Source organism: Saccharomyces paradoxus, chromosome IV (assembly GCF_002079055.1).
Source record: "Saccharomyces paradoxus chromosome IV, complete sequence".
Classification (NCBI taxonomy): Eukaryota; Fungi; Ascomycota; class Saccharomycetes; order Saccharomycetales; family Saccharomycetaceae; genus Saccharomyces; species Saccharomyces paradoxus.
This window is the reverse complement of record NC_047490.1, coordinates 1085539-1111787: the sequence shown is the minus strand read 5'-3', so window position 1 is coordinate 1111787 and position 26249 is coordinate 1085539. Positions and strand designations below refer to the sequence as shown.

The 26249-nt window shown below is 37.4% G+C and overlaps 9 protein-coding genes and 1 non-coding gene across 10 annotated transcripts; 6 read left to right on the top strand and 4 right to left on the bottom strand.

Moving 5' to 3' along the window:
* Positions 1 to 3440: 3440 nt before the first annotated feature.
* On the top strand, positions 3441 to 5153 carry SPAR_D05330 (sugar porter family MFS transporter; the record flags this gene model as incomplete). Its single annotated transcript, XM_033909675.1, has 1 exon — positions 3441 to 5153. One exon carries the CDS (start codon positions 3441 to 3443, stop codon positions 5151 to 5153), a length of 1713 nt encoding a protein of 570 aa, XP_033765566.1.
* Positions 5154 to 5751: 598 nt separating this feature from the next.
* Positions 5752 to 7575, top strand: SPAR_D05320 (arginine--tRNA ligase; the record flags this gene model as incomplete). The annotated part of the gene is made up of 1 exon (XM_033909674.1): positions 5752 to 7575. The coding sequence occupies one exon, from the start codon at positions 5752 to 5754 to the stop codon at positions 7573 to 7575; it is 1824 nt and encodes a 607-aa protein (XP_033765565.1).
* A 750-nt stretch (positions 7576 to 8325) lies between these two features.
* SPAR_Dtrna22S lies at positions 8326 to 8426 on the top strand. Its single transcript has one exon. It is a non-coding gene; the product is annotated as a tRNA-Ser (tRNA).
* A 311-nt stretch (positions 8427 to 8737) lies between these two features.
* FCF1 (rRNA-processing protein FCF1) lies at positions 8738 to 9307 on the top strand (the record flags this gene model as incomplete). The annotated part of the gene is made up of 1 exon (XM_033909673.1): positions 8738 to 9307. One exon carries the CDS (start codon positions 8738 to 8740, stop codon positions 9305 to 9307), a length of 570 nt encoding a protein of 189 aa, XP_033765564.1.
* Positions 9308 to 9809: 502 nt separating this feature from the next.
* Positions 9810 to 11897, top strand: SPAR_D05300 (uncharacterized protein; the record flags this gene model as incomplete). The annotated part of the gene is made up of 1 exon (XM_033909672.1): positions 9810 to 11897. The coding sequence occupies one exon, from the start codon at positions 9810 to 9812 to the stop codon at positions 11895 to 11897; it is 2088 nt and encodes a 695-aa protein (XP_033765563.1).
* A 214-nt stretch (positions 11898 to 12111) lies between these two features.
* On the bottom strand, positions 12112 to 12972 carry MRPS28 (mitochondrial 37S ribosomal protein uS15m; the record flags this gene model as incomplete). Its single annotated transcript, XM_033909671.1, has 1 exon — positions 12112 to 12972. One exon carries the CDS (start codon positions 12970 to 12972, stop codon positions 12112 to 12114), a length of 861 nt encoding a protein of 286 aa, XP_033765562.1.
* Positions 12973 to 13248: 276 nt separating this feature from the next.
* On the bottom strand, positions 13249 to 14202 carry MRX8 (translation initiation/elongation factor MRX8; the record flags this gene model as incomplete). Its single annotated transcript, XM_033909670.1, has 1 exon — positions 13249 to 14202. One exon carries the CDS (start codon positions 14200 to 14202, stop codon positions 13249 to 13251), a length of 954 nt encoding a protein of 317 aa, XP_033765561.1.
* Positions 14203 to 14468: 266 nt separating this feature from the next.
* MSN5 (karyopherin MSN5) lies at positions 14469 to 18143 on the bottom strand (the record flags this gene model as incomplete). Its single annotated transcript, XM_033909669.1, has 1 exon — positions 14469 to 18143. One exon carries the CDS (start codon positions 18141 to 18143, stop codon positions 14469 to 14471), a length of 3675 nt encoding a protein of 1224 aa, XP_033765560.1.
* Positions 18144 to 18838: 695 nt separating this feature from the next.
* On the bottom strand, positions 18839 to 23380 carry SWR1 (chromatin-remodeling protein SWR1; the record flags this gene model as incomplete). Its single annotated transcript, XM_033909668.1, has 1 exon — positions 18839 to 23380. The coding sequence occupies one exon, from the start codon at positions 23378 to 23380 to the stop codon at positions 18839 to 18841; it is 4542 nt and encodes a 1513-aa protein (XP_033765559.1).
* A 507-nt stretch (positions 23381 to 23887) lies between these two features.
* RQC1 (Rqc1p) lies at positions 23888 to 26068 on the top strand (the record flags this gene model as incomplete). The annotated part of the gene is made up of 1 exon (XM_033909667.1): positions 23888 to 26068. The coding sequence occupies one exon, from the start codon at positions 23888 to 23890 to the stop codon at positions 26066 to 26068; it is 2181 nt and encodes a 726-aa protein (XP_033765558.1).
* Positions 26069 to 26249: the final 181 nt, after the last annotated feature.

Below are 26249 nucleotides of genomic sequence, written 5' to 3'. Positions count from 1 at the left end.
TTCTTGTTTAGATCAGAGGCTTTGAAAAAAAAAATAGAAAAAAAAAAGTCTCCCATTCTGGACAAGAGCCTCCAAAACTCATTAAGAGAATTAATTTTAGACGGACCTTTTGATTGTCATCGAACATACGGCAGACCTCAGTTTGTTACAATGTCTTCTCTATCTCGAAAAAGATAGAGCCAAACGGCTTGAAGTGAAGCTGCTAAATCGACCTTGCGACTAAGAAGACAAGAGGTTCACTTTTAAATCTGATTGCCTTTCTTAGTAACAGAAAAAAACGGAATCAAATTGGGCTTTCCATAGTCCTTAAACTGACGAACTACATCCTATATTTGTTAAAAAGGGCTAGTGATGGAAAACGATCTTATCTAAGAAGAAATGATGCATTACTGACAGTAAAGGGTAAAAAAAAATTTCAAAATTTTCTTTTCAGATAAAGGATAGGATAAACAGTTCATATTTCCCCAAACAATAATTGCACTTTATTAAAAAGAAACTTTGCGAGAAAACCAGAAATACTTCGCCTTCCAGTAAACATTTTGGATGTCACAAAAACCTGTTCGACTATCTTTTCTTTGAAGAAAAACTTGCAGGCCATAAACTTGTTTATTACTGCATTCGGTATTATTCTACACTATTTCAACAGTGATTATTGAAATGCTACCATACTCCACCATTAGGTAGCAGGAAGGAAAAAAAGCCTCCTTTGGGAGGGCTTAAGTAATCAAAAAGGTAGTGTACATCATATGGTGAATATTGCCTGCAATTGACAGAAAACCTATAAGTCTTTTTCACCGAATAAAGCACCTGGAGGCTACGTTTCATGCTTCAATTGCTGTCCATACAATTCATTTGTTAGCGGACTGATAATTCAGAGGCAGTTCTGATGATGATATAACGAATATCACTAAAGTGTGCCAGAGATTCCCGGCCACCACGTGCAAACGTGCTGTTTGGGTTGCTTGGGGCAGTCATTGACCTAGCTTGTCAAGTAATCCTCTCAACTTCATGGGCAATTTTTCGATTTAATCGATCAGCGACAGAAATTTGACAAATTTTTGAGAGAACCCTATTCTGACATATATGATCATCCTTCCCATCGAGATAAAAATACAGGACACATATTAAAAATATGAGTTTTTCCCTTCCAGTACAGTAAACCCAAATACTGTTTTTCTGCAAAAAATACTTTGGATATATTAGGTAAGCTAAAACAGCAAAAGGAACAACAGATATCAACGCAGCTGCTTTCAAAAATTGTACGTTGATGATAACGTTTTATTCAAAGCACAACAAAATTAGTGAATACTTACCTCTTCAACTTTTTTTAAAGAAAACCAATAATTTTTTAGGTGCGTATCTCTCCTGAGTCATAACCACAAGATCATTTTTTCAGTCGCCACCAAGACTTGTATAATGAAACGATATGGTCTTATTCTTTTATTGTCTTGTTCAAGAAGCTGCGCATGAATTAAAAATAATTACAACGTGAGACAAAAAAATCTCACGGAAGCAAAATTTTCAACTAATATGTGAACCATTTTTTTTTGCAGATGGGTGAATAATCAACAATGGGTCTCAATTAACCGCAGATCATTTACAGTCATTTGGTTGCCAGACGCTCGAGTCATCAGAGCAGCAATAACCGGAAAAAGAGAAGAAAACAACCGGTCATTAGGCCCAAAACGTACAAGCTAAGACAAAGTTAGTAAAGGGAAAAATAAAATGTGGGGTGATAGTTGTTCCTTACGTTCATTACAAGAAAATATTATGTGAACTCTAATAACTAACTGTAGCAGCTTGATTCTCCATCTGTTTACTGAAGAAACAGGTGGGAACAAAAAAAATACAGCATTTCTTTTTTTTTCCGGTTATTTCCTCCACCTAAAGTAAGGGGTAATTGCCTTAGTGAGGATTAAATCCGGGGCTTTCCCACGTACCGCCCATTTAGTTCCATCTTCGGATTTTTTTGCATAAACTCTCAAGTTTCCCCGCGATCCATCTGCCGAATAATTGCACTCTACGGAAAAATTCAGTAAGAGAAAAAAATGTCCTAAAAAACTCTAATTGCTTTCGTCCTTAGATTGACAGGAACGTTGATTTCTTTCCTGACCTGAGTTAACGGACATATTAGTTCATTAAATTATGCCTATATTGCTTAAACCCTAAAGATACTTGTCGGAGGCGAACAAACTAGCAGATGTGCATTTTCCAGCAAAAATGATTAGAGCTTCCTGTAGTTGGTTCGAAGAGAATACTTTAAAGATTTGACACTATGTACTTCTAATTACTTACCGAAATGGACCCCTAAATGAAAGTGAAATCAGTATATTGCAGCTTGAAAACAAATTTTCAATCAATCGGTTAAAAGAAATCCATAATGAATGGAACTACGATCTCATTTAATTTCTTGTTGCCTAACCAAACAGCTTATTACACGAAGAACCCTAGAAAATAGCACCATCGTCTCTAATATCATCTTTGGTTGTTGAGCATGCCCTATTAAACGCTTTTAAGAACCATTTTTATTTAATTATAGCCAAAAACCCAATGTGAAAAACATGTCATGTTGAAAAGTAAAAAAGCAACACAGTCGAACGCGGCAAGAGTGCTTCCATAACACTTTGTTTGAGGCCTAGATTTTAACGGCCCCTTTTGGGAACTTATGTGGACAAATATCGTAGCAGGAAGCGCAACAAAATTTTTTCCGTAACAACAAACATCTCATCTGGCTTTTTTCTTAAACAAAGCCGCAGCCAAAGCCGTTTTTCCGCCATATTTATCCAGAATTGTTCCATACGGCTCCGTCAGAGGCTGCTACGGTAAAACTCGGTGTGTTGTTTTTCTTTACCCCGTGGAAGTGAGGGGTATGCAGGAATTTGTGCGGGGTAGGAAATCTTTTTTCTTGGGAGGAATAACTGGTGGAAGAATGTCCACACTTCCCAGAAATGTACGTAGCGACAGCGGACTACTTCGAAAAATTCTCCAGAAAGGCAACGCAAAATTTTTTTCCAGGGAATAAACTTTTTTGTAACCCACCTCTTCTCGTAGGAACAACTTCGGGCGCCTGCGTGTTATTCTGTGATTTGTTTTTTCTATTTGTTTCTGCTGGATAATTTGTCAAAGAAGGCAGCAAAGAAAATTTAGATGGCAAAAAGTCGTCTTGCAGGGAAAGATCCCCACCATCACTCGAGATCCCCCCTGCCACCTATTGGCAATTGAAAGAATGAGAAGGAGGAAGTGCAAAAATTTTACAATTGAAAAAAAAAATGTATAAATAGAGACGATATGTTCCACTACTTCACAATGTTACAATCCATTCTTTATTTATGCTCTTGTAAATAATAGATCATCAAGAAGAACAAACAAGCTCAACTTGTCTATTCTAAGAACAAAGAATAAACACAAAAACAAAAAGTTTTTAAATTTTTAACAAAAAAATGTCACAAGACGCTGCTATTGCAGAGCAAACTCCTGTGGAGCATCTATCTGCTGTTGACTCGGCCTCCCACTCAGTCCTATCTACTCCATCAAACAAGGCTGAAAGAGATGAAATAAAGGAATACGGCGAAGGCGAAAATCAAGAACCCCTTGTTGAAATCCCAAAGAGACCTGCATCTGCCTATGTTACAGTCTCTATTATGTGTATTATGATTGCCTTCGGTGGTTTCGTTTTCGGTTGGGATACTGGTACCATTTCTGGTTTTGTCAATCAAACCGATTTCATCAGAAGATTTGGTATGCAACATAAAGATGGTACTTATTATTTGTCTAAGGTTAGAACTGGTTTAATTGTCGCTATTTTCAATATTGGTTGTGCCATTGGTGGTATTATTTTAGCCAAATTAGGTGATATGTACGGTCGTAAAATGGGTTTGATTGTCGTTGTTGTTATCTACATCATCGGTATTATTATTCAAATCGCATCCATTAACAAATGGTACCAATATTTCATTGGTAGAATTATTTCCGGTCTGGGTGTCGGTGGTATTGCCGTCCTATCTCCTATGCTGATTTCTGAAGTGTCTCCAAAGCACTTAAGAGGTACTTTAGTTGCTTGCTACCAATTGATGATTACTGCCGGTATTTTCTTGGGTTACTGTACAAACTACGGTACCAAGACTTATTCTAACTCTGTCCAATGGAGAGTTCCATTGGGTCTAGGTTTTGCCTGGGCTTTGTTCATGATTGGTGGTATGACTTTCGTTCCAGAATCTCCACGTTACCTAGCTGAAGTCGGTAAGATCGAGGAAGCCAAACGTTCCATTGCAGTCTCTAACAAGGTTGCTGTCGATGACCCATCTGTTTTGGCAGAAGTCGAAGCTGTGTTAGCTGGTATTGAAGCCGAAAAGCTAGCCGGTAATGCTTCCTGGGGTGAATTGTTCGCTACTAAGAACAAGATTTTCCAACGTTTAATTATGGGTGCCATGATTCAATCTCTACAACAATTAACAGGTGATAACTATTTCTTTTACTATGGTACTACTATTTTCAAGGCTGTTGGTTTGAGTGATTCTTTCGAAACCTCCATTGTCTTGGGTATTGTTAACTTTGCTTCTACTTTCGTTGGTATTTACGTTGTTGACAAATATGGTCGTCGTACTTGTCTACTATGGGGTGCTGCTTCCATGACAGCTTGTATGGTTGTCTACGCTTCTGTGGGTGTGACCAGGTTATGGCCAAATGGTCAAGACCAACCATCTTCCAAAGGTGCTGGTAACTGTATGATTGTCTTTGCCTGTTTCTATATTTTCTGTTTTGCTACCACCTGGGCTCCAATTCCTTTTGTCGTCAACTCTGAAACTTTCCCATTGAGAGTTAAGTCCAAGTGTATGTCTATCGCACAAGCTTGTAACTGGATATGGGGTTTCTTGATTGGTTTCTTCACTCCATTTATTACTAATGCTATTAATTTCTATTATGGTTACGTTTTCATGGGCTGTCTGGTCTTCATGTATTTCTACGTTCTGTTGGTTGTTCCAGAAACCAAGGGTTTGACTTTGGAAGAAGTCAACACCATGTGGGAAGAAGGTGTTCTACCATGGAAATCTGCTTCATGGGTTCCACCATCCAGAAGAGGTGCCAACTACGACGCTGAGGATTTGACTCACGATGACAAGCCATTGTACAAGAGAATGTTTAGCCGCAAATAATTTGCGAACAACTCTATTAATTCATGACCCTGTTCTAATATCTGTGCACTTAAAATGCACTCTAATTCTGATTTTATATTTTTAATGATATCTTGAAAAGTAAATACTTTTTTTAATATATATATATATACAAACTAATACAGTTTAATTTCAAGTTTTTGATTGATTGTGCCTTCTCACAAAATTGAGAGAGATGAGAATACTTCAACAAGAAACGTAATGTAGAAGGAGATCAGTTGTTTACTGATTGCATTTATGCACAAATGTTCTTATTCTGCTTATATACTTAAGCCTACAGGCTGCTCTTTAGTTTGGCTTAAAGGTGTGAGCAATCGTAGAACGCTATTAAAAATGTGAAAAACCTCTCTTTACGGTGTCCCTTGTGTTGAAAGTTGTCTAATGAGTCAGTTACCTCTTTCTTCCGCACCGCCTGTTACTTGGATGAAAAAAATTAATTCATGATGCGAAGCGGAAAAAATTTTTAGCTTGAATTTCTACAGTGCATCAATGGAAGGAATATTATGAGATTACGAAATAAACTCTTAAATGATGTAAATTTTGTAAATTCAAAAAAATCAATAGCTCGTTATTCTACAGAATGGCTAGCACAGCAAACATGATTTGTCAACTAAAGAAACTATCTATCGCGGAACCTACCGTTGCCAAGGATTCCCATCCTGATGTAAATATTGTGGATTTGATGAGAAATTACATTTCACAAGAATTAAGCAAGATTTCCGGTGTAGACTCCTCTCTTATTTTTCCAGCGTTGGAATGGACAAACACTATGGATAGGGGCGATTTGTTAATTCCTGTCCCAAGGTTGAGAATCAAAGGTGCTAATCCTAAGGATTTAGCTGTCGAATGGGCTAACAAATTTCCATGTGGAGATTTCTTGGAAAAAGTTGAAGCAAATGGCCCATTCATCCAGTTTTTCTTTAACCCTCAATTTTTAGCAAAGCTTGTTATCCCAGACATCTTAACTAGAAAGGAGGACTATGGTTCTTGCAAACTGGTTGAAAACAAGAAGGTTGTGATTGAATTCTCCTCTCCAAATATCGCCAAGCCATTTCACGCTGGTCATTTGAGATCCACTATTATTGGTGGATTTTTAGCCAACCTATATGAAAAATTAGGCTGGGAAGTTATCAGAATGAACTATCTGGGTGACTGGGGAAAACAGTTTGGTCTTTTAGCTGTTGGTTTTGAAAGATACGGGAATGAAGAAGCTTTAGTAAAAGATCCAATTCACCACTTGTTTGATGTTTACGTCCGTATCAACAGGGACATCGAGGAAGAAGGTGACAGCGTTCCATTAGAAAAATCCACGAACGGAAAAGCCCGTGAATATTTCAAGAGAATGGAAGATGGTGACGAGGAAGCCCTAAAGATTTGGAAGAGGTTCCGTGAATTTTCTATTGAAAAATATATTGACACATATGCACGTTTGAACATCAAATATGACGTCTACTCCGGTGAATCCCAAGTTTCTAAAGAATCCATGCTTAAAGCCATCGACCTGTTTAAGGAAAAAGGTTTAACACACGAGGACAAGGGTGCGGTTTTAATCGACTTGACAAAGTTTAACAAGAAGCTAGGCAAGGCTATTGTCCAAAAATCAGATGGTACTACGTTGTATTTAACTAGGGACGTTGGTGCAGCCATGGACCGTTACGAAAAATATCATTTTGATAAAATGATTTATGTCATTGCTTCCCAACAAGATTTGCACGCCGCTCAATTTTTCGAAATTTTGAAGCAGATGGGCTTTGAATGGGCTAAAGATCTACAGCATGTCAATTTTGGTATGGTTCAGGGTATGTCAACTAGAAAGGGTACTGTTGTCTTCTTGGATAACATTCTAGAGGAAACTAAGGAAAAAATGCATGAAGTTATGAAAAAGAATGAAAACAAATACGCCCAAATTGAACATCCAGAAGAAGTTGCTGATTTAGTTGGTATCTCTGCCGTCATGATTCAGGATATGCAAGGCAAGCGTATCAACAACTACGAATTTAAATGGGAAAGAATGCTTTCATTCGAAGGTGACACTGGTCCATACCTTCAATATGCTCACTCAAGGTTAAGGTCAGTTGAAAGGAACGCTTCTGGTATTACCGAAGACAAATGGATAAATGCTGATTTTTCGTTATTAGAAGAACCTGCTGCTAAATTATTGATCAGATTACTGGGCCAATATCCTGATGTTCTGAGAAATGCTATCAAGACCCACGAACCAACAACCGTGGTCACATATTTATTCAAACTGACTCACCAAGTTTCTTCTTGTTATGACGTCTTATGGGTTGCTGGTCAAACTGAAGAATTAGCCACTGCCCGTTTGGCTCTATATGGTGCGGCAAGACAAGTTTTATACAACGGTATGCGCTTGTTAGGTTTAACTCCCGTAGAAAGAATGTAATATCTTTTTCAATCAAGTCGATCTTCAGATTTATTCTACTTCTGTAATTGGATATAAATTTTATAAAATCGGATTGTTTCAATCCTTGTCATCTTTCTGTTAGAACCGAACCATCGTACTCATTCTGTTAGGGAATATACAACCAAATTAGACAGGCAGCTTCGTAAAGTTATTGCAATTTCATGTAAAAATTTATAGGACAAACAGAACTAGAAAGACACCCACGTAAGGTAATAAACATAAACAATGTTGTCAAACAATGATAATACATATAGTGAGACTCTAATATGTCGAAATTCCTCCCCAGCCTTATAATAAACTTTTTAACTATTGGAATAAAACTCTAATATCATCTATTCAGTAGTATATTATCACATGCGGTGTAAGAGGATGGCATAAGGATTGAGAAACAGTCATCCAATCTAATGGAAGCTGAAATGCAAGGATTGATAATGTAATAGGATAATGAATGACAACATATAAAAGGAAAGAAGATAAGGTAATAACACTATGTAGAACTATCGATTCCCTTTTGTGGATTCCTATATCCTCGAGGAGAACTTCTAGTATATTCTATATACCTAATATTATAGCCTTTAGTAACAATGGAATCCCAACAATTATCTAATTACCCACATATTTCTCAATTACCCACATATTTCTCACATATATGTTTTATGTCTAGGTTGGTAAATCTAGTAATGCTGAGGTATCCCATTTTGAGATACAACAATATCCTGAAGTGTTGTAGTCCCAGTGGCCGAGTGGTTAAGGCGATGCCCTGCTATTTCCTCAGAAAAGCAATTAGGCATTGGGTTTTACCTGCGCAGGTTCGAATCCTGTCTGTGACGCACTTTTTATTACCCAGTTTTTTCTATTTTTTTAATCGTACCAACCAGTATGTATCTATAGTTTATGAGCCACTATCATCATCTAATTACTTGCCTCCTTATAATGACTCCATATACACCACCCAACTCCTCGCTTACTACCGGGAGATGTAACGAGAAGTTTGATGCATTTTCTAAAGTATCATTATGTACGGCTAAAATTTTTCAGCACTTAATGTTCTTGAACGATGCCTCTTTAAGCATTACTGCGAACTGAGACGCAATAACTTTGATTTGTAACGGAAATATCAATAGCACAACTACCGTTCATTATGGGTAAGGCTAAGAAAACAAGAAAGTTTGGTCTGGTGAAAAGAACGTTAAACACCAAGAAAGATCAAAGGTTGAAAAAAAACCAAGAAAGTGTCGAAGCTAAAGATGACCCTGAGTTAACTAGAAATATACCACAAGTATCAAGTGCGCTTTTCTTTCAATACAATGAAGCAATAAAACCGCCTTACCAAGTGCTGATAGATACCAACTTTATAAATTTTTCTATCCAGAAAAAAGTCGATATTGTCAGAGGGATGATGGACTGCCTGCTTGCAAAATGTAACCCATTGATCACAGATTGTGTGATGGCAGAGTTAGAGAAATTGGGTCCCAAGTATCGTATTGCTTTGAAACTGGCTCGAGATCCTAGAATAAAGAGGCTCAGCTGCTCGCACAAGGGTACATATGCGGATGACTGCTTGGTGCATAGAGTCTTACAACACAAATGTTACATCGTAGCTACGAACGATGCTGGACTAAAACAAAGAATTAGAAAAATTCCTGGTATTCCTTTAATGAGCGTAGGGGGACATGCATACGTCATTGAAAAACTGCCAGATGTCTTTTAAACTATTGTGTATTTTGCTCTTCAAGTAGATAGTGCAACGTTTTTGGTTTATATGTATAGTAATTTTATAATAACAAGTTGAAGGCTCGCCACTATTCGAGAATATCTTTAGATGAACTACAGAGCTCAAGGATATTTTTATTTCTTTCTAGGGCCATTTAATTAACATTGCTCTAAACAAACACAAAATACGAGAAAAGAAAGAAGACGTTTGAGATGTGGCCAATGAATGTTCTGAACCGTAACCATTTAGTGCCTCCTCATAATACTGCCGTTACTTTTTCATCCTCCTCCATGGACTCCACGTGATACAGAATATTTCATTAAGAAAGTTTTCTGTTTCGCGCAAGCAAAGGGACAAAACTTGATTGCACTTTTACATAAGCAAAGCTATTTCAATGTTGACAAAGCATTGGTATAAAAATTAAATTTTAAAAAGCACACGTATAGCATAATATACTATACGGATAAGTTGTCTGATTGCGGAAACAAAGGTTAAAACAATGGCTGGGATTTTGTCAAAGACTCTTTCAGAGGTTCATCCTTCTCTCCGAACAAATGGTATGGGTATTGGTAACACACACAGGAGGATATCGCTAGGTTTCCTATCTCCCGATAAGAAGAACCCCCTGGTACGAAAATTTCGCGCAAGAAGGAGGAACATTGATCAAAGAAGTTTTAGATCTTTAACAGATGATTTCGGAAGTAATGTCCATGAACCAAGTCCGTACTTGGGTAATATTGATGAAGAACCTGATCTTTATTATCATGATGAAGAGGATGGCGAACTGAGCAGAACGATCTCTCTACCCTCAAGGGTATCCGAAACTCCCGATCTTTCACCACAAGATGTTGATTGGATTCTACATGAACATGAACGACGGTACTCATCAGTATGCAACTCTGATAATGAGGAAGCAAGTCAAAGCAACACACCGGATAGAGTACAAGAATATTCTGGAAGGGAACTGGAATATGACGAATTCATGAATAGACTCCAAGCTCAGAAACAAAAACTGACTCAAAGTACAGTAATGAACGCTAAAGGTACTTCATATCACAGAAGACCATCATTCGTATCTGTCACTAGCCGAGGCTCAATTCCCACAATTTACCAAGAAATCGACGAAAACGATTCTGAGGCACTAGCCGAATTGGCTCATAGCCATGTGACCTTCAAATCGGAAGCAAGAGTTTTAGCGTCTTATTCTTTCCCCTTAATTTTCACATTCTTACTGGAACAGATTTTTCCTATGGTATGTTCATTAACTGTGGGCCACCTAGGCAAGAATGAACTAGCAGCTGTATCTTTAGCATCTATGACTTCCAATATAACACTAGCAATATTCGAGGGTATTGCCACTAGTCTGGACACTCTATGCCCTCAAGCGTATGGTTCTGGAAGATTCTATAGTGTAGGGGTTCACCTTCAACGTTGCATTACCTTTTCATTAGTCATATATATACCATTTGCATTTATGTGGTGGTATTCTGAACCCCTTCTTTCTTATATCATTCCTGAAAAAGAACTAATCAACCTAACGTCACGATTTTTAAGAGTTCTGATATTGGGAGCACCAGCATACATTTTTTTTGAAAATTTAAAACGATTTTTACAAGCTCAAGGCATTTTCGATGCAGGCATCTACGTTCTAACAATATGTGCTCCCTTAAACGTATTGGTCAGTTACACCCTTGTTTGGAACAAATACGTTGGTGTTGGATTCATCGGGGCTGCAATTGCCGTGGTACTTAACTTCTGGCTAATGTTTTTCTTACTATTGTTTTATGCATTGCATATTGAGGGAAGAAAATGCTGGGGTGGATTTTCAAGAAAGGCTTTCACCCATTGGAACGATTTAGGGCATTTAGCCTTCTCAGGTATTATTATGTTAGAGGCGGAAGAGCTATCATATGAACTACTGACGTTGTTTAGTGCATATTATGGAGTCAGTTATCTAGCAGCTCAATCCGCAGTGTCTACTATGGCAGCATTGCTTTATATGGTACCTTTTGCAATTGGTATATCTACTTCTACAAGAATCGCTAACTTCATCGGTGCAAAGAGGACTGATTTCGCGCACATTTCTTCTCAAGTTGGGCTGTCCTTTTCGTTTGTTGCAGGGTTTGTCAATTGTTGCATACTGGTATTTGGGCGTAATCTAATCGCCAATGTTTACTCAAAAGACCCTGAAGTCATCAAATTAATTACGCAAGTATTGCCCCTGGTAGGTATTGTGCAAAATTTCGATTCACTTAATGCTGTTGCTGGCTCTTGCCTCAGGGGTCAAGGCATGCAATCCTTAGGAAGCATTGTGAACCTAATGGCGTACTACCTATTTGGAATACCCCTGGCACTCATCCTAAGTTGGTTCTTTGACATGAAATTGTATGGTCTTTGGATTGGTATTGGAAGTGCCATGCTTTTAATTGGGCTAGTTGAGGCTTATTACGTACTGTTCCCCGATTGGGACAAAATTATGAGCTACGCTGAAATTTTGAAGGAAGCCGAAGATGATGAAGTTGATAGCGATGAGTACTTAACAGACTCAGACGATCCTGATGAAAACACAGCCCTCTTAGGGGCTTAATTGGATAGCTACATCCTCATTTTTTATTTTTTTATTTGATAGTACACATGATTGTGTACTGAACGCATATATTACTAAGAACTTTATAGTGAAGTAACTTCAAAATGAAATAAATTATTGATTCGTATATTACAAATATAACGTGGTGAACAAAAAAAAAAAGAATATGACGGTTTCTTATTTACAAGCTTTTCTACATAGGATTCAAATTATTCTAAAATGTAGCTCTTTTTTGTTTTCTTATCTCCTTACGCTTTTGGCTTGCCACCTTTTTAGAATCTCTTATCAATATTTTATCACCAAAAAATTCATAGTCTTGCATATAACGCCTATCCATATTGAATTCATCCGTTATAGCAGCGTCATTCAGTCCCAGCTTTTGAATAGTCCAGTAGTATTTTTCAGGATTATCTCTTTTCAAATACCTTAATATTGCCTGCCTTTGTTGGACTAATATTCTCAAATTTCTAGTGTTGGCGAAATCCTTACGATGCTCTTTGATGTGATTTGCCATATTCTGGATACGAACAGTCATGCAAGCTGCTTGGACTTCACTGGAACCAGTGTCACCTGGAAACCTCTCAAATTCCTTACGTGCAAGTTCTACAGCCAGTTTAATGGCATTCTTATTCTCAGAGTTCCTCATGCTCAATATTCTCAAGATAGCTTCACGTCTTTCTTCTGGTGTTTCTATCTCTTCGAGACCCACAACTTCTGTGTTTAAACCTGATAACTCAGCTCTTTCACGTTTAGCACATTCGATAGCTGCAAAAAACTTGTCTACTTCTTCAATATTATAACCTTTCGACAGAACTAGTGGTTCTTTTAGCTCTGCCATAATACGGGTTATAAAGGGGGTGTCCACACGACCCAGAACTGGGTCAACCTTATCAGTTGAAGCTTTCAAAGCAGCTTGCTTAGCTTCGTTTTTCTGTTTTCGTCTTTGGGCCTTCAAGAACTTCACAGCTTTTGCACTATGGCTAATCGGAGAAGATACGAACGATCTCTTGCCCATGCGCAGAGGACATAGCGAAATTCTTAGGTTCAGAATAGCATTCCTTCCAATGATTGACATTATGTGCTACCTTCAACTACCTGAATGTGCTTGTGCTGTTAAGAGTACTCACTTGCAATTACTTCGTGCGAAATACCCTTATTGCAACTTTCTAAGTTTGGACGCTTTTCGTTTTTCTTTTCAACTCAATGTTGCTATCACGGAGATCCGTGGAGCGGCGAAACAAGAAAAGGTCAAAGCTGGTTGAGCTTCCATGTTTACATCATGTTACCTATTGCAAAGTAGCCTTGTTTAAAAGCTGAAATGCAGCTAACAATATACAAATACATATTATGGTCATGAAATTAAGCCGCAGCTTTGAAATATCGTATATCTTAAAAGATCTATACCGAACCGTTTAGGGGACGTACTGGATGTGATCGAGTTAGTCAATATAAGTCTGGGCAAAGTCGGTAGGTCCATTAACCCTGAACTCGTAACCTTCTTCTTAAACTTGTCTAAATCTCTCACTTTGTCCATTTTCGTAAAAACGACTTCAAAAGGAACTCCGTGTTCATGAATGTACCGAATCATCATATTATCGGTGCTATTTATGTCCTTATCGCCAGCGAGTAAGAGAAAACATCTGACAAGTTGTTCCCTCTCCAGGAGGTACTGTAAAGTAATTTTTCCTTGTTCTTTACTACTACTAAAGCCGTAACCAGGCGAATCGATCATTCTAAGTTTATTACCCACGTTATAACAATTGAGAGTTTTTGTGAACCCTGTTGTTTTAGACACTCTTGCTAAACTTCCTAAATCTTTACTTACACGCGAGGTGGTTATGTTGTTCAATATAGAGGACTTTCCTACATTAGTTCCTCCGAGAAAGATAACTTCTGGCAAAGTATTAATCGATGTAATTTCACGTTCATTCTTGCTCAATATGTCGTTATCAGGTTCTACATTCGGGAAGGAAGTTTTCGGTTTCCGACCAGGTATGTCATCAAAACTAGCTGCACACCATTCAAATTCCACTTTGGCCTTGTTAAAGAATCGGTTAACTTTATTTATATCAGAGTCAGTTGGCTTTCCGTAATGTATGTTAAAGGCATCGTTTAGTTCAAGCCAATTCGGAGACCTTTCTTTTGGCCAACTATTAGGTTTTTTTTTGAAAGCTGCCTTTAGAACTTTTTTTTTAGCTTTTTCAACAGATAGTTGTGTGACTAGCGTTGTTGTTTTAGTATTCGCAACAATATTTTGTATTAATGCTGTCGATTTATGCACGTACCTCTTATATATTTGACTCATTGGCAATGGTTTTTCTGTTTTTCTGTATTGTTAGAAAAAACATCTGAAAAAAAAATCTTTGAAATACCTTGTTCAGACCTACATAAAAGGGCTTGATTATATCCATATTTACCAGCTACTGACTTTCCTTAAAAAAATGGCGAATATGCTTTAGGCAAAAGAAAATATTATTTTTCACAATAATTACAATTTTTAGCACGATTCAGATATGTCTATTTGCTTTCTCTAATTTCATCTATACATTACCTATATATGGTATCAGGTTATCAGTTGTCATCAAAGAGACTACCCACAGCGCCATCTTCGATATTCGGGTCATCCAGCATGTCTCCATTTTCTTTATTCTTCTTAACTAATCTCTCATTTGCTTTCTTTAGGATAGCTTCCCTTTTCTCTTGTCTTTTCCTCTCATCGCCTGCATGGTCCACATTACCATCTTCTTTCCCATTTGTGGACTTCACCCAATCTATAAAATCAATCATGAGTGCCCTTTGTGTTTTATATTCGTCAACGCTCCTTAAATTCCTATATAGCTCATCAATATTGTAACCGTTAGATATCTCAAAAAGGAACGCTCTGGCGGAGGGATATTCTTTGCATAAAGTCAAAAAAATTACGGTGAAGACATACAATGCCTCATGAAAAGAATCCTTAAATGCACTATTAGACAACACATTTAGCAACAAATTCTTCATCACTTCAAATGTGAAATATTCATCAACAGTATTGTTTTGATTAAGAACTGAAGTTAGGCAGCACTTCATCACTAGGATAGAATTAAACGAACATTTCGTATCTTTGAAGGAAATTAAATGGTTCAAAAGTTTCAGAAATGGAGCAAGAGTGTTTAAATCATTGAATATGATTTTTCTCATTTCCATTTGATGATTGTTTAGCCGGCTTTTAGCACTGTTTGGATTGGCATTTCCTTGACCAACACAATCAATCACTATTCTAACAACAACTGTAGTTAGTTGTCTCAATAAATTCTCTTCCAGAATTTCTTCAGTCATCTGGTCATCGTCAGTTGGAACTGGGTTCATGTCCATATCATTCATATGCGAGGACCATTTCTGACAGAGTAGCAGATCCAAAATTTCGAATAATTTAGGTAAAAATGCTGGCATAAATTTCCCCAGACAATCTTTTGGACAACCTTTCAATATAGGACGAATAGCTATATTCATTATGTGTTTCCATCCATGTGTCGAAACACCAGGACTTATCTCATTAGTACCTGGCTTGAATATGGCAATGGAGTTCAGTAGTAAATCAGGTGATTCGTCCAAAAGGTAAAAAACACTTCCAAGCGATGATATGGCACTGAGAACAAGTAGCGTGTATTCTCTTGTATACCTAATAATGTGTCCTACAGAATCAGCGAAGTCTCTTAAGGTTTGCATTGCCTTCATATGTTCATCAATAAACTCATCCTTTGATTTGTTTGAAGCTCCAGCCTCCCAAAATCTTTCAATAGTAGAATATTTAACAAAAGACTGCACAACCGTAGGCAAACCTTTCCAATTATCTGGGTCGTGGTAGGATTGCAATTGATACAACAATCTCGTGATGTAGGGTAATATTGGAACGATTCTAGGTCTCCACAAATCTTGTAACATTTTAAATTCTTCATCAGTTTTAATACTCTGCATCGAATAATGGATGAACATTCTTGTTGCACGAACAGGGAATAAGCTTTGCCAACGTTTGGTCAATTCTGATTTTAATTCTTTACCCTCATCATCAATTGGAATAGATAAAAGGTCACTGTTTTCGTTAATATTACGCCTTTGGAAATATTCTGCAATCTGAACAATACCTAAACGTTCCATAAACCAATGCAAATCAGAAAGACCAACCACCGTAGTTTTATCAGACCAGGCTAAAAGTTCTGGGTCCACAATAGCAGCAAATCTTTCCTCTTTCATATCTAGAGAAGATTTTAATACAATGATCAATAAGAAAGACTTGAATGAAATTTTTTCATGGTAAGATAAGTTGGGCATGATTCTGGCAATGACACTTTCAAGGTCTGGGTATATTTTTTTCAGCGATTCAGGCATTAATAGAGCCATTCTATTCAACTCGATACCGCAAGCGTATCTCAAGTCTCTAACCGCGTCTGATTCAGCACCTCTTTCCTCCAAATTAATTTCTGGATAGTCCATCGTGGCACTTGTTATGATTTTTTCTAAAAGTGTGAAAAGCACATTATCTTTTAACATTGTCAAAAAAAGTGCGAAATTTTGAATTTGTTTCTTCAATAATAATGGTTCTCTTAAATTTAATGCAATTAACTGGTTTGATAGGATTTCCAGTTTTTGTAATATGGAATCTAGTTTTTCGTCATAATCGTCTCCCGTTGGATACCAGATCTTCCATCTTATGCAACCATTAATAAAACATTCTACAATCATGTATTGAGATAGGGCACCCAAATAAGGTTCTAATTTATGGTCCAGAAATGTAGAACTTAAAACCTGCTGACCAAATGGAGAACTGAAATAATTGTTTAACCTGTTGTTCAACCAATCATAGGTAAGGTCCAATTCCACGCACGAAATTAACCTAATGATGTCTCTTATTCTTTTCCTATAAGTAGAACAGAATGTTTGGAATTCGGACTTGGATTGAAAATCAATCTCGGCAAATTTTTTCGAAATATGACCTTCAATCTGTTCATAATAGACTAAAGCGTCCGCAGCAAATTGTAGTAGATCAGGGATGACATATTTCTCCAGCTTGGGTAAGTATTCATCATTTCGAAGACAGGTACACCATAAGTCCAATGTTAATCCGCTAACGATTAAGCTTGGATTGTAAGTTGTCTTTAATACAAGCTTAAAATATTTTTGAATTTGACCATTTGTCTCCTTAATTTTGGGGACACAAACATATAGACAGCTGATCATATCCACGAACTTTTTAATTATAGGATATTTCGTTTCATCTATATCATCTGTAGGATCAAACAATAGGCTTTCATAAACACTATCTAACAAGTCCATATTATCAAATACTCGATCTATGGTCATTTGATAATGGCTTTCGTTATTATAGGGACGGGTCAACAGAATGTGTATCGAATCTAATGCCATCGACTGTGCCCTTGGGATATTGCTGGATAGACAAGTCAACAAGGAGGACAACACGTCATTTTTTACAATGACCTCTGTCAATGGCCAGTTTAAACATGTCTTCAGGGTTTCTAAAAGTCTTATGATGTATTCGGAATTATTTTGTTGTAATGCATTATTTAATTCTGGAATCCAAACAGAAAACCAGCCCTCTTTATTTGCTTTAAACTTGGTCCATTTATCACTGAATTTGTACTTTATTGCGAAGACTTCAATAGGGCAAACGATCATTACACATAAAGGCTGGATAACAGTCATCCTCTTTAAAACAATTAGGTCGTCCAATAAGAAAACATCTTCAAAAAGGATTCTGAAAATTATTAATGCTAGTTCTCTTGACGATTGATTAATGTTCCAAAGTTCGTAAAGGTTATTGTCCATATCCACCCAAGATGTGAGCAATTGCTCTTCCGTAGGGTTCGTCTGTTTAAGAGCTTCACCCCATGTTCTTTTTGCCACTTCCACCCATAAAGTAGCCAATTTTTCCTTGATATATCTGGTATCATAATCTTGCACCCCAAAATTAAGTTCCATGACCCATTTTCTCAGGGCTACTCTTTTTTCCTCGTCGTAATCATTCCAGTTTTTCTTCACTGCATGGTCTAATAATCCTAGTCCGAAGTATTTCAGTATAGAATTGGTGGGGTTTTGCAATGCAATTTCGTATCCCCAAAAAGGAGATTCTGAACATAATTTCACTTCATCTAAAAATTTTTGAGCTTCTTGTCGCTGAGAATTGTTGGACTTGGGAGAGTAAATAACATCTAATGCGCTAACGATCTGAGAAGCGCCTGTGGAATCCATTACTTTTCTTCCAATCAACGTTACGAAAGTTTCAAATTCTAAAAATTCAAAAAAAAAAAGTAGTTAAAAGCAGAAACAAAGATGTACTATAAATAATTTCAATAGTTTATCACAGTAACAATTGTGAGACGAATGTAAAGAACGAATATGGTTTTTGATGGCTAATGGAATGACACCTTACGTTCTCGCCTTGTTTATTTTTCTCTTGATCTTCTTCTTCAATTTAAAAAACTTGAACGATTGCAACAAATAGGGGGATCTGATCAGGATGTGCTTAAAAGGACGGCTCTTCTACGGGTTCAACAAATAAAGATAGGCTAAAAATACACGGTCTCGACACTCCAGCACCTCTGTTCAATGGAATCTTGCTCTTGAAACTCTTGACATGCATCACTGCACCAAATGCTTATTACTCTTGAAGTCTCTTTGGAAAAACCAACCTTGATCGCGCAGCAATGTGGCAATGCCCCTCCGCTGTGGCGCGCCGCCATCACCCGGTAAATAGAATTGGCGACCTAGAAGAAACTAAGACCGTGGCGAGTACATTACTATGAAAACCAAGACGAGAATGTTGTAGGAAATAATAGTACAATTTGTCGATTCATTATGGCTATATATCATTAAAAATATTCACAATAGGTATATAGTTCCGAGTTGGGCAACAAAGGCAGCTGTGAGGAGCAAAACCCGGTTCGTCAATAATAATAACCGTTGGCGATAAACCTGATCATGTACTCGTCAACATGGGCAGTGCCCTCATACTCATCCAGTTCAGCGGGACTCTCTCCCTCTTCATTAGCTGCTTTTTTCTCTGCGCTTTCGTCGAAATCCTCATTGTCAATTTCGACTTCTCTCATGGCTAAGTTTGCGGCTTTAACGTCATCCTCATCCTCAGCTTGCGCAAGTAATCTTTCCAGTTGTCTAGGGTCTTTGGCTGCCACGTCTGCGTCTGCTATCAGTGGCTTGTCCTCACCTGAAGCATTTTCGGGCAATTCGGATCCCAATAGGTCTCTTACTGAAAGTTTGCTGAAGTAATCAGTGGTGAAGTCACCTTCTTGAATAACGACATTATCCAGCTGTCTTTTTTGGTTGGCCTTTTTCAAAATATTACTTTCTATGGTATGTTCGCTGACGAATCTGTAAATATGGACGTCTCGAGTCTGACCAATTCTGTGACATCTATCCTGACACTGTTTGTCCATGGCTGGATTCCAATCTGAATCGTAAAAAATAACTGTATCTGCACCAGTCAGATTGATGCCTAGCCCTCCTGATCTACTTGATAGGATGAACACCGTTATTCTGGAATCCGTGTTGAATCTCTCTGTGAGAATTTGACGGTCTTCAATCTTCGTGGCACCATCCAGTCTCATATACAAATAACCGTGATAGTTTAAAAACTGCTCTAGGACATCCAGAACTTTTGTCATCTGTGTGAAGATAAGGGCCCTATGGCCATTGTCCTTCAGTTGTTGTAATAAAATCGCTAATTTCTGCAGTTTACCACAATCGTATTGAAGTAGCGATTTATCCGGAAATGCAATTGTTAGTTTGGTTTGCAGTTGGTGCAATGGGTTAGATACCTCAAAGCAGTTCTGCACTACCTTTAGCTTTGTGTTTTCATTTACCGAACTGTCATCATTTAATCCCAGTGTCAGTTTTCTCATATCCAATGAAACAGCGCTTGGCGTTAAAACTGCAAAGGTATCTATGATCTTTCTATTATCTAGCACCCTGGTTTGTAAAGGTCTTATTAATGCATCGTCGATGATGCTTGATTTATCGTATTCTATCTTCCTATCTTTAGTTAATAGCTCAATGAGGTTTTTTCCAAATATAGGTCTCCTATTGCACCTCAGTTTGTTTACCATCATTAGAAAGTTCAGCATTCCAACTGTTCCTTCAAGCTTCTGTTGATTAGAATATTTGAAATATTGATTTGCATCTTGAAAATTCAAAGAAGACTCTCCAAATTCCTCCTGAAGTTGTTTATTAGTTTCCTTCAATTTATTTACTTCTCCAACGAAATCATTCACACATGTCAGTTTTGAGATTTCCTGAGCATGATAAGAAGTCAAATCTTTGTCATTAAGAGTAAACACCAAGTTCATGAAATCTAAGTCAACCAGGTTAAATTGATTGTTTTTTTGAAACAAATTAAGCACAGTCTTTTCGACATCGGTGTAGTCGGAGGCCACACAATGTTCAAGGACGAATGATGTTAATATTGGCCTGACCTCAAATAAATTGGGATGGTTACACACTTTTCTCAACTGCATCAAACAGTTGACAATAGACATAAAATTTCCACTAGCTAGAGTCGCCTTCGTCTGAGCTCTTGACATGAAATCATCGTATAAGAATCTTTGCCTTTTAGATAGCTTACAATAGACGATATGTTCATATTTCGCTGGCATTTGTTTCTCAACATCAGCCTTTAACCTTCTTAAAAGATATGGACGTAAAACTTGATGCAACTTGGCAACAGTCTTTTTCGTTTCCTTGTCCTGTCCAAAATTCTGACCCGTTTCAATAATTTTATCGACAGGCCGTCCAAACCATTGTTGGAATGCATCAAGGTCAGCAAATCCGGATACCTTTTTCCCGTCAATAACAGTCTGTGGCATTAAGAAATACAATAATGACCACAGCTCAGCGAGGTTATTTTGCAAAGGCGTACCAGTCAACAGGAGCCTTCTTTGTGTGTTGAAATTCAAAAGTGCCTGCCATCTTGTAGATCTAAAGTTTTTGATATTATGGGCTTCATCCAGCACCATATATTGCCATCTCTTTCTCTTAAAAGAATGCTGGTCTTGAACTACTAATTGATAAGAAACAATACAAACGTGAAAGGCATCAGGCTTATTCCAACCTTTCCTTTTCTCTTTACGTTGTTGAGGAGAACCGTAATATGTTAAAACTTTAAATCCAGGTGCAAACCTTTTGAATTCCATCTCCCAATTCAGCAAAACTGATGTAGGAACAACAATGAGATGTGGCCCCCAGTTTTCCTTTTCACAGGCTAAATACGCTAGCAAAGAGATCGTCTGAATAGTTTTACCTAACCCCATTTCATCTGCCAAAATACCGTTTGTGTGATTGTTGTAAAGAGAGGCTAACCAGTTCAAACCTTGTTTCTGGTACGTCCTTAAGTTCCCTCTTAGTAAAGATGGAACAGGTACATCTACCACTGATAATTGTTCTTCTTGTATTTTTGTCTGGACATCTTCTTCGATACCTTTTATATCATTCCTATTTTCATTTTGAGTATGGTCAAGTTCGCGTGCTTTTTCAATATTGGCGGCTGAATCCCCCATTTGATCTTTTTCAAGTTCTTCGCCTTCTGCAGATGAACTGTTAACCGCAAAATCTTCGCTATCATCAAGGTCGAATTCCCCATCTGACTCTTCACCTTTACCAAATAATGCACTTAAACCCACAGATGGAGTTTTATCTTCGGATTCTCGTTCATTTTCGTTTAGACTTTCATTTTCAGAGGATGAATATATCGAGGATTCCTCTCCCGTCATTATAGAATTTTCGCTACTTGAACTTTCATGCTCGTCCAACGTCGGAAACTTTCCATTTTTATTTCTTGAGTCATATGCTGTCGACGAACCATTAAGATGCCCGTATTTTTCTTTCAATTGTATTAGATTTAATGATTCGTCGGTCGGAGTAGCTTCCGTCGATACTGGACTATTTTTTAACCCAACATCAACATCGACTTCCTCGTCTTCATCAGAAGATGTTGATAATTCCTCATCCATAGCAACATCACTTTCACTCAATAGGTCATCTGAGTCAGAAGACAGATTGCTGCTTTTCTCTTCCTCGTTAACTTGGTTTAGTTGAGCTTCCAACAATTGGGTACTTTTCTCTAACATTTTAGAGAGATGCTGTTTACCCTCAATCCTTTTTAACTGTTCTTCTTCATCTTTTCTCAAAATCCTATAAGCCTTTTCAGCCATGTTCCATCTTTTTTTAACGGCTTGAACTGCAAACCTTGCTAATGACTTTTTGTGCCTCTCCTCCTCCTTTGCCTTTCTTTCTTCTGCACCGGCTGCGTGTTTAAAATGCTGTTCTATCATCTGAGAAACCTTTTTGGCTCTGGCTATCCTTGCTTTTGTCGTACTTCTAAATAGCTTGCTCATATGAACACCTTGGTTAATTAAGTGATCTGTATGGATTTGTAGGTCTTGTTGTTTATAGAAATATGAAATCGGGTCTGGTTTATATGCTAGAATAGTTTTAATTTCCTTGGATGTTATGGGTTGCAGTGAGTCCGTTCCTTTGTCATATTTCAATGCGCCGTTTTCAATACCCTTTTTGAGTCTTGATAAAAGCTGTCTTTGTTCGTCAATATATTGATTGTATTCCTCCAGTGTTAAATCGTCTTCTAGTGACTTAAAGGAAGCGATGTATTCGTGCAAGTTTTCATATTTTGGCTTGACTACATGCAACGGATTCGTTACTGTTTGCTTTGGAGGGTGAACTACCAGTTTTATCCTCGGTCTTTTTTTCTTTCTACCTCTTTTCTTCTTTATTTCTTCCTCTTCGGATGATGTGGTAAAATAAAAATTATCACTATAATGTTCACTAGTGTTTTCAAAGGAGCTGTCATCAGAATGATACTTAATCGTGAACGCTTGAGAAGTCTCTTCGACTTTTGCAATGCGATCATGTTTTTCTTCAGTTTTAGGGGCAGGCAATGCCGGTAAATTTTCCTTTCTTTCACTCTTAAATTTCAAAGCCTTCGTGACCTCTCTCTTCTTTAAATGCTGTATCGGTCTTTTTTGCGGTACCAGAGATTTCGTATTTGAATAATCCTTTAGTCTATATTTTAGTTCTTGACATTTATTTCGCACTAAGGGTGCGATGCTTTCTAGCTTCTGTTCTATATCACCCTTTTTATCATTGGTCGTTTCAGAGCTAACAACTGTTGATGTTCTGAGGTTACGTCTTCTGCGAGTGAGATCGCCATTTGTGCTTTTCTTTATTACGTCATTAGCAGAAGTTTCTGCTCCCTCCTCTAGCAACAAGTGTGTGTCCTTGAGAAACTTCTGAAAACTTTCAGAGTCATTGAAATGGGTTGGATCATAGTCTATCAGTGAAACAAACTCCCTTAAGTGGAAAAGCTCATTCGTCAGAAGGTCATACTTAAACTTCAAATCCGCCAGATCCTGTTCACCACTAGCCTTTTTGTCTTTCGTATGCGATTTACGAGATGTGGTCATATATTCTTGTAATGCAATAACTTGGAAAATGCAAAGAGCAGTTAGAATTCATAAATTTTCAGCTTAAGGAAATATTTTCTTAGAGTTAAAATGGTAGTGTTGAATACCTCTCAAATGCAGTGATCGAATGCTGTGGGTCTTGTCTAGTTTAAAGCTCAAACTCTACCCTTTTTGCACGTAAACACTTCAGAATTCCGCTATACCTTTGCACTATTTCTTCAAGTCTCCTCTTTTTTTTTCTTCGTAGTTGTCGCGAAACGCCACCGAAGGATCTTAAAAAAAAAGTAGTAATGAAAACTGAAAAAAAAAAATTTCAACAACTATTACCCTTAAACTATGTTCGTATAAAGATATAACAGGGTAATATTATATCAGCAATATTTTTCACTATTGCACTAACGTATAATAAAAATGCTTATAGGTAGTGTATACATCGCAGCATATGCCAATTAAAAATCTGAATACAGGCACTTGAATCTTCTAAATATATTCGCAAAATATCCGAACATGAGTTCTAGGGCATTGAGGAGGTTACAAGATGATAACGCCTTGCTAGAGTCGCTGTTATCAAATGCCGGCGCGAATAAAGTGACCAGTGGTAAAAGTGCTGCCACTAATAGCCAGAAACGAGAGAATATCTTTTCTATGATGGACAGTGTGCGTGATTCAGATAATGCTAGTGACGAAGGGCAGCTCTCTGAACAGGATGAAGAAACTGCTAATACTGGGGAGCGTGATGCTCAAAGTAATGTTCAAGCTGAAAGAATTACCTTAGCATCGAAGTCTTCTAGAAGAAAAAAGAATAAAAAGGCAAAGAGGAAGCAAAAAAACCACACCGCCGAGGCTGTGAAATATAACAATTCCGATGATGATGATGATGATGATGAAGAATTTGACAAAATCATACAACAGTTCAAGAAAACTGATATACTGAAGTACGGTAAGAGTAAGAAAAATGACGACACTAATGAAGAAGGTTTCTTCACGGCATCTGAACCAGAGGAAGCATTTAGTCAACCTTGGAAGTCCTTTTTAAGTTTAGAAAGCGATCCGGGGTTCACGAAATTTCCCATTTCATGTTTAAGACATTCTTGCAAGTTCTTTCAAGATGATTTCAAAAAATTGGATCCCCATACCGAATTTAAACTGTTGTTTGATGATATTTCTCCAGAGTCGCTTGAAGATATTGATTCGATGACATCTACACCCGTATCCCCTCAGCAGCTAAAACAAATTCAAAGACTGAAGAGATTGATTAGAAACTGGGGCGGAAAAGACCATAGATTGGCGCCTAATGGTCCTGGAATGCATCCGCATCATTTGAAATTTACCAAGATAAGAGATGACTGGATCCCTACTCAAAGAGGTGAGTTATCTATGAAACTTTTAAATTCTGATGATCTTTTAGATTGGCAATTATGGGAGAGGCCGTCAGATTGGAAAGATGTTATTCAAAACGATGTCAGCCAATGGCAAAAATTTATTTCATTTTATAAGTTTGAACCCCTGAATTCCGACTTGAGCAAGAAATCAATGATGGACTTTTACTTAAGTGTTATTGTTCATCCTGATCATGAAGCCCTTATAAACTTGATTTCTTCGAAATTTCCGTACCATGTGCCCGGACTTTTACAAGTCGCCTTGATATTTATTAGACAAGGTGATAGATCAAACACTAATGGCTTGTTACAAAGAGCACTTTTCGTCTTCGATAGAGCTTTGAAAGGCAATATTACTTTCGATTCCTTGAATTGTCAACTACCTTATATATACTTCTTCAACAGGCAGTTTTATTTGGCAATATTTAGGTATATCCAATCTCTTGCTCAAAGAGGTGTTATAGGAACCGCTAGTGAATGGACAAAAGTTCTCTGGTCACTGAGCCCGTTAGAAGATCCTTTAGGATGCAGATATTTCCTCGATCATTACTTTCTGTTGGATAATGACTATCAGTATATCATTGAACTATCCGACTCCCCATTAATGAACTGTTACAAACAGTGGAATACCTTAGGATTTTCGTTAGGGGTAGTATTAAGTTACTTAAGAATAAAGGAGATGAGTTCCGCACGGAATGCACTTCTAAAAGCTTTTAAGCACCATCCTTTACAACTATCAGAACTATTCAAGGAGAAACTCTTGGGTGACCATGCACTAACTAAAAACTTATCTATTGATGGCCATTTGGCAGAAATTTTGGAATTGAGAGCATATATGGCTCGGTTCCCATTGCTGTGGAATAAAAACGAAGAGGTAGCATTTTTGCATAATGAAATATCGAATATTTTACAGGATTACCATAATGGTAAGGTTACAATTGATTCGAATGATGGGCAAAATCATGATGGAATTAGCGATTCTCAATTGCCTTTCTTTATTGCAGGAATCCCAATTAACTTATTAAGATTCGCCATATTATCTGAAGAGTCTTCAGTAATGGCAGCAATTCCATCATCTATCTGGTCTGATAATGAAGTGTATGAATTTGACGTATTACCACCAATGCCTACGTCAAAAGAGTCTATCGACGTTATTGAGAACATCAAAAGCTTCATTAATGACAAGGATTTAGCTGTCCTACAGGCGGAAAGAATGCAAGATGAGGACCTGTTGAATCAAATTAGACAAATATCTTTGCAACAGTACATTCACCAAAATGAGGAATCAAACGAGAATGAAGCCCAATAAGAGAGGTTGTAGTTTATTTTTCAATTACGCAAAGTGAGGCTAAATCACTCAATTAGAATTACACATTAGTCGCTGCATAATCGGAAAGAATGAGATCATGAATGAAATTCATATACGAGTGGCTTAACCTATGATTCACACCATTACATATATACCAGTGATTGTATATTGATATATACAC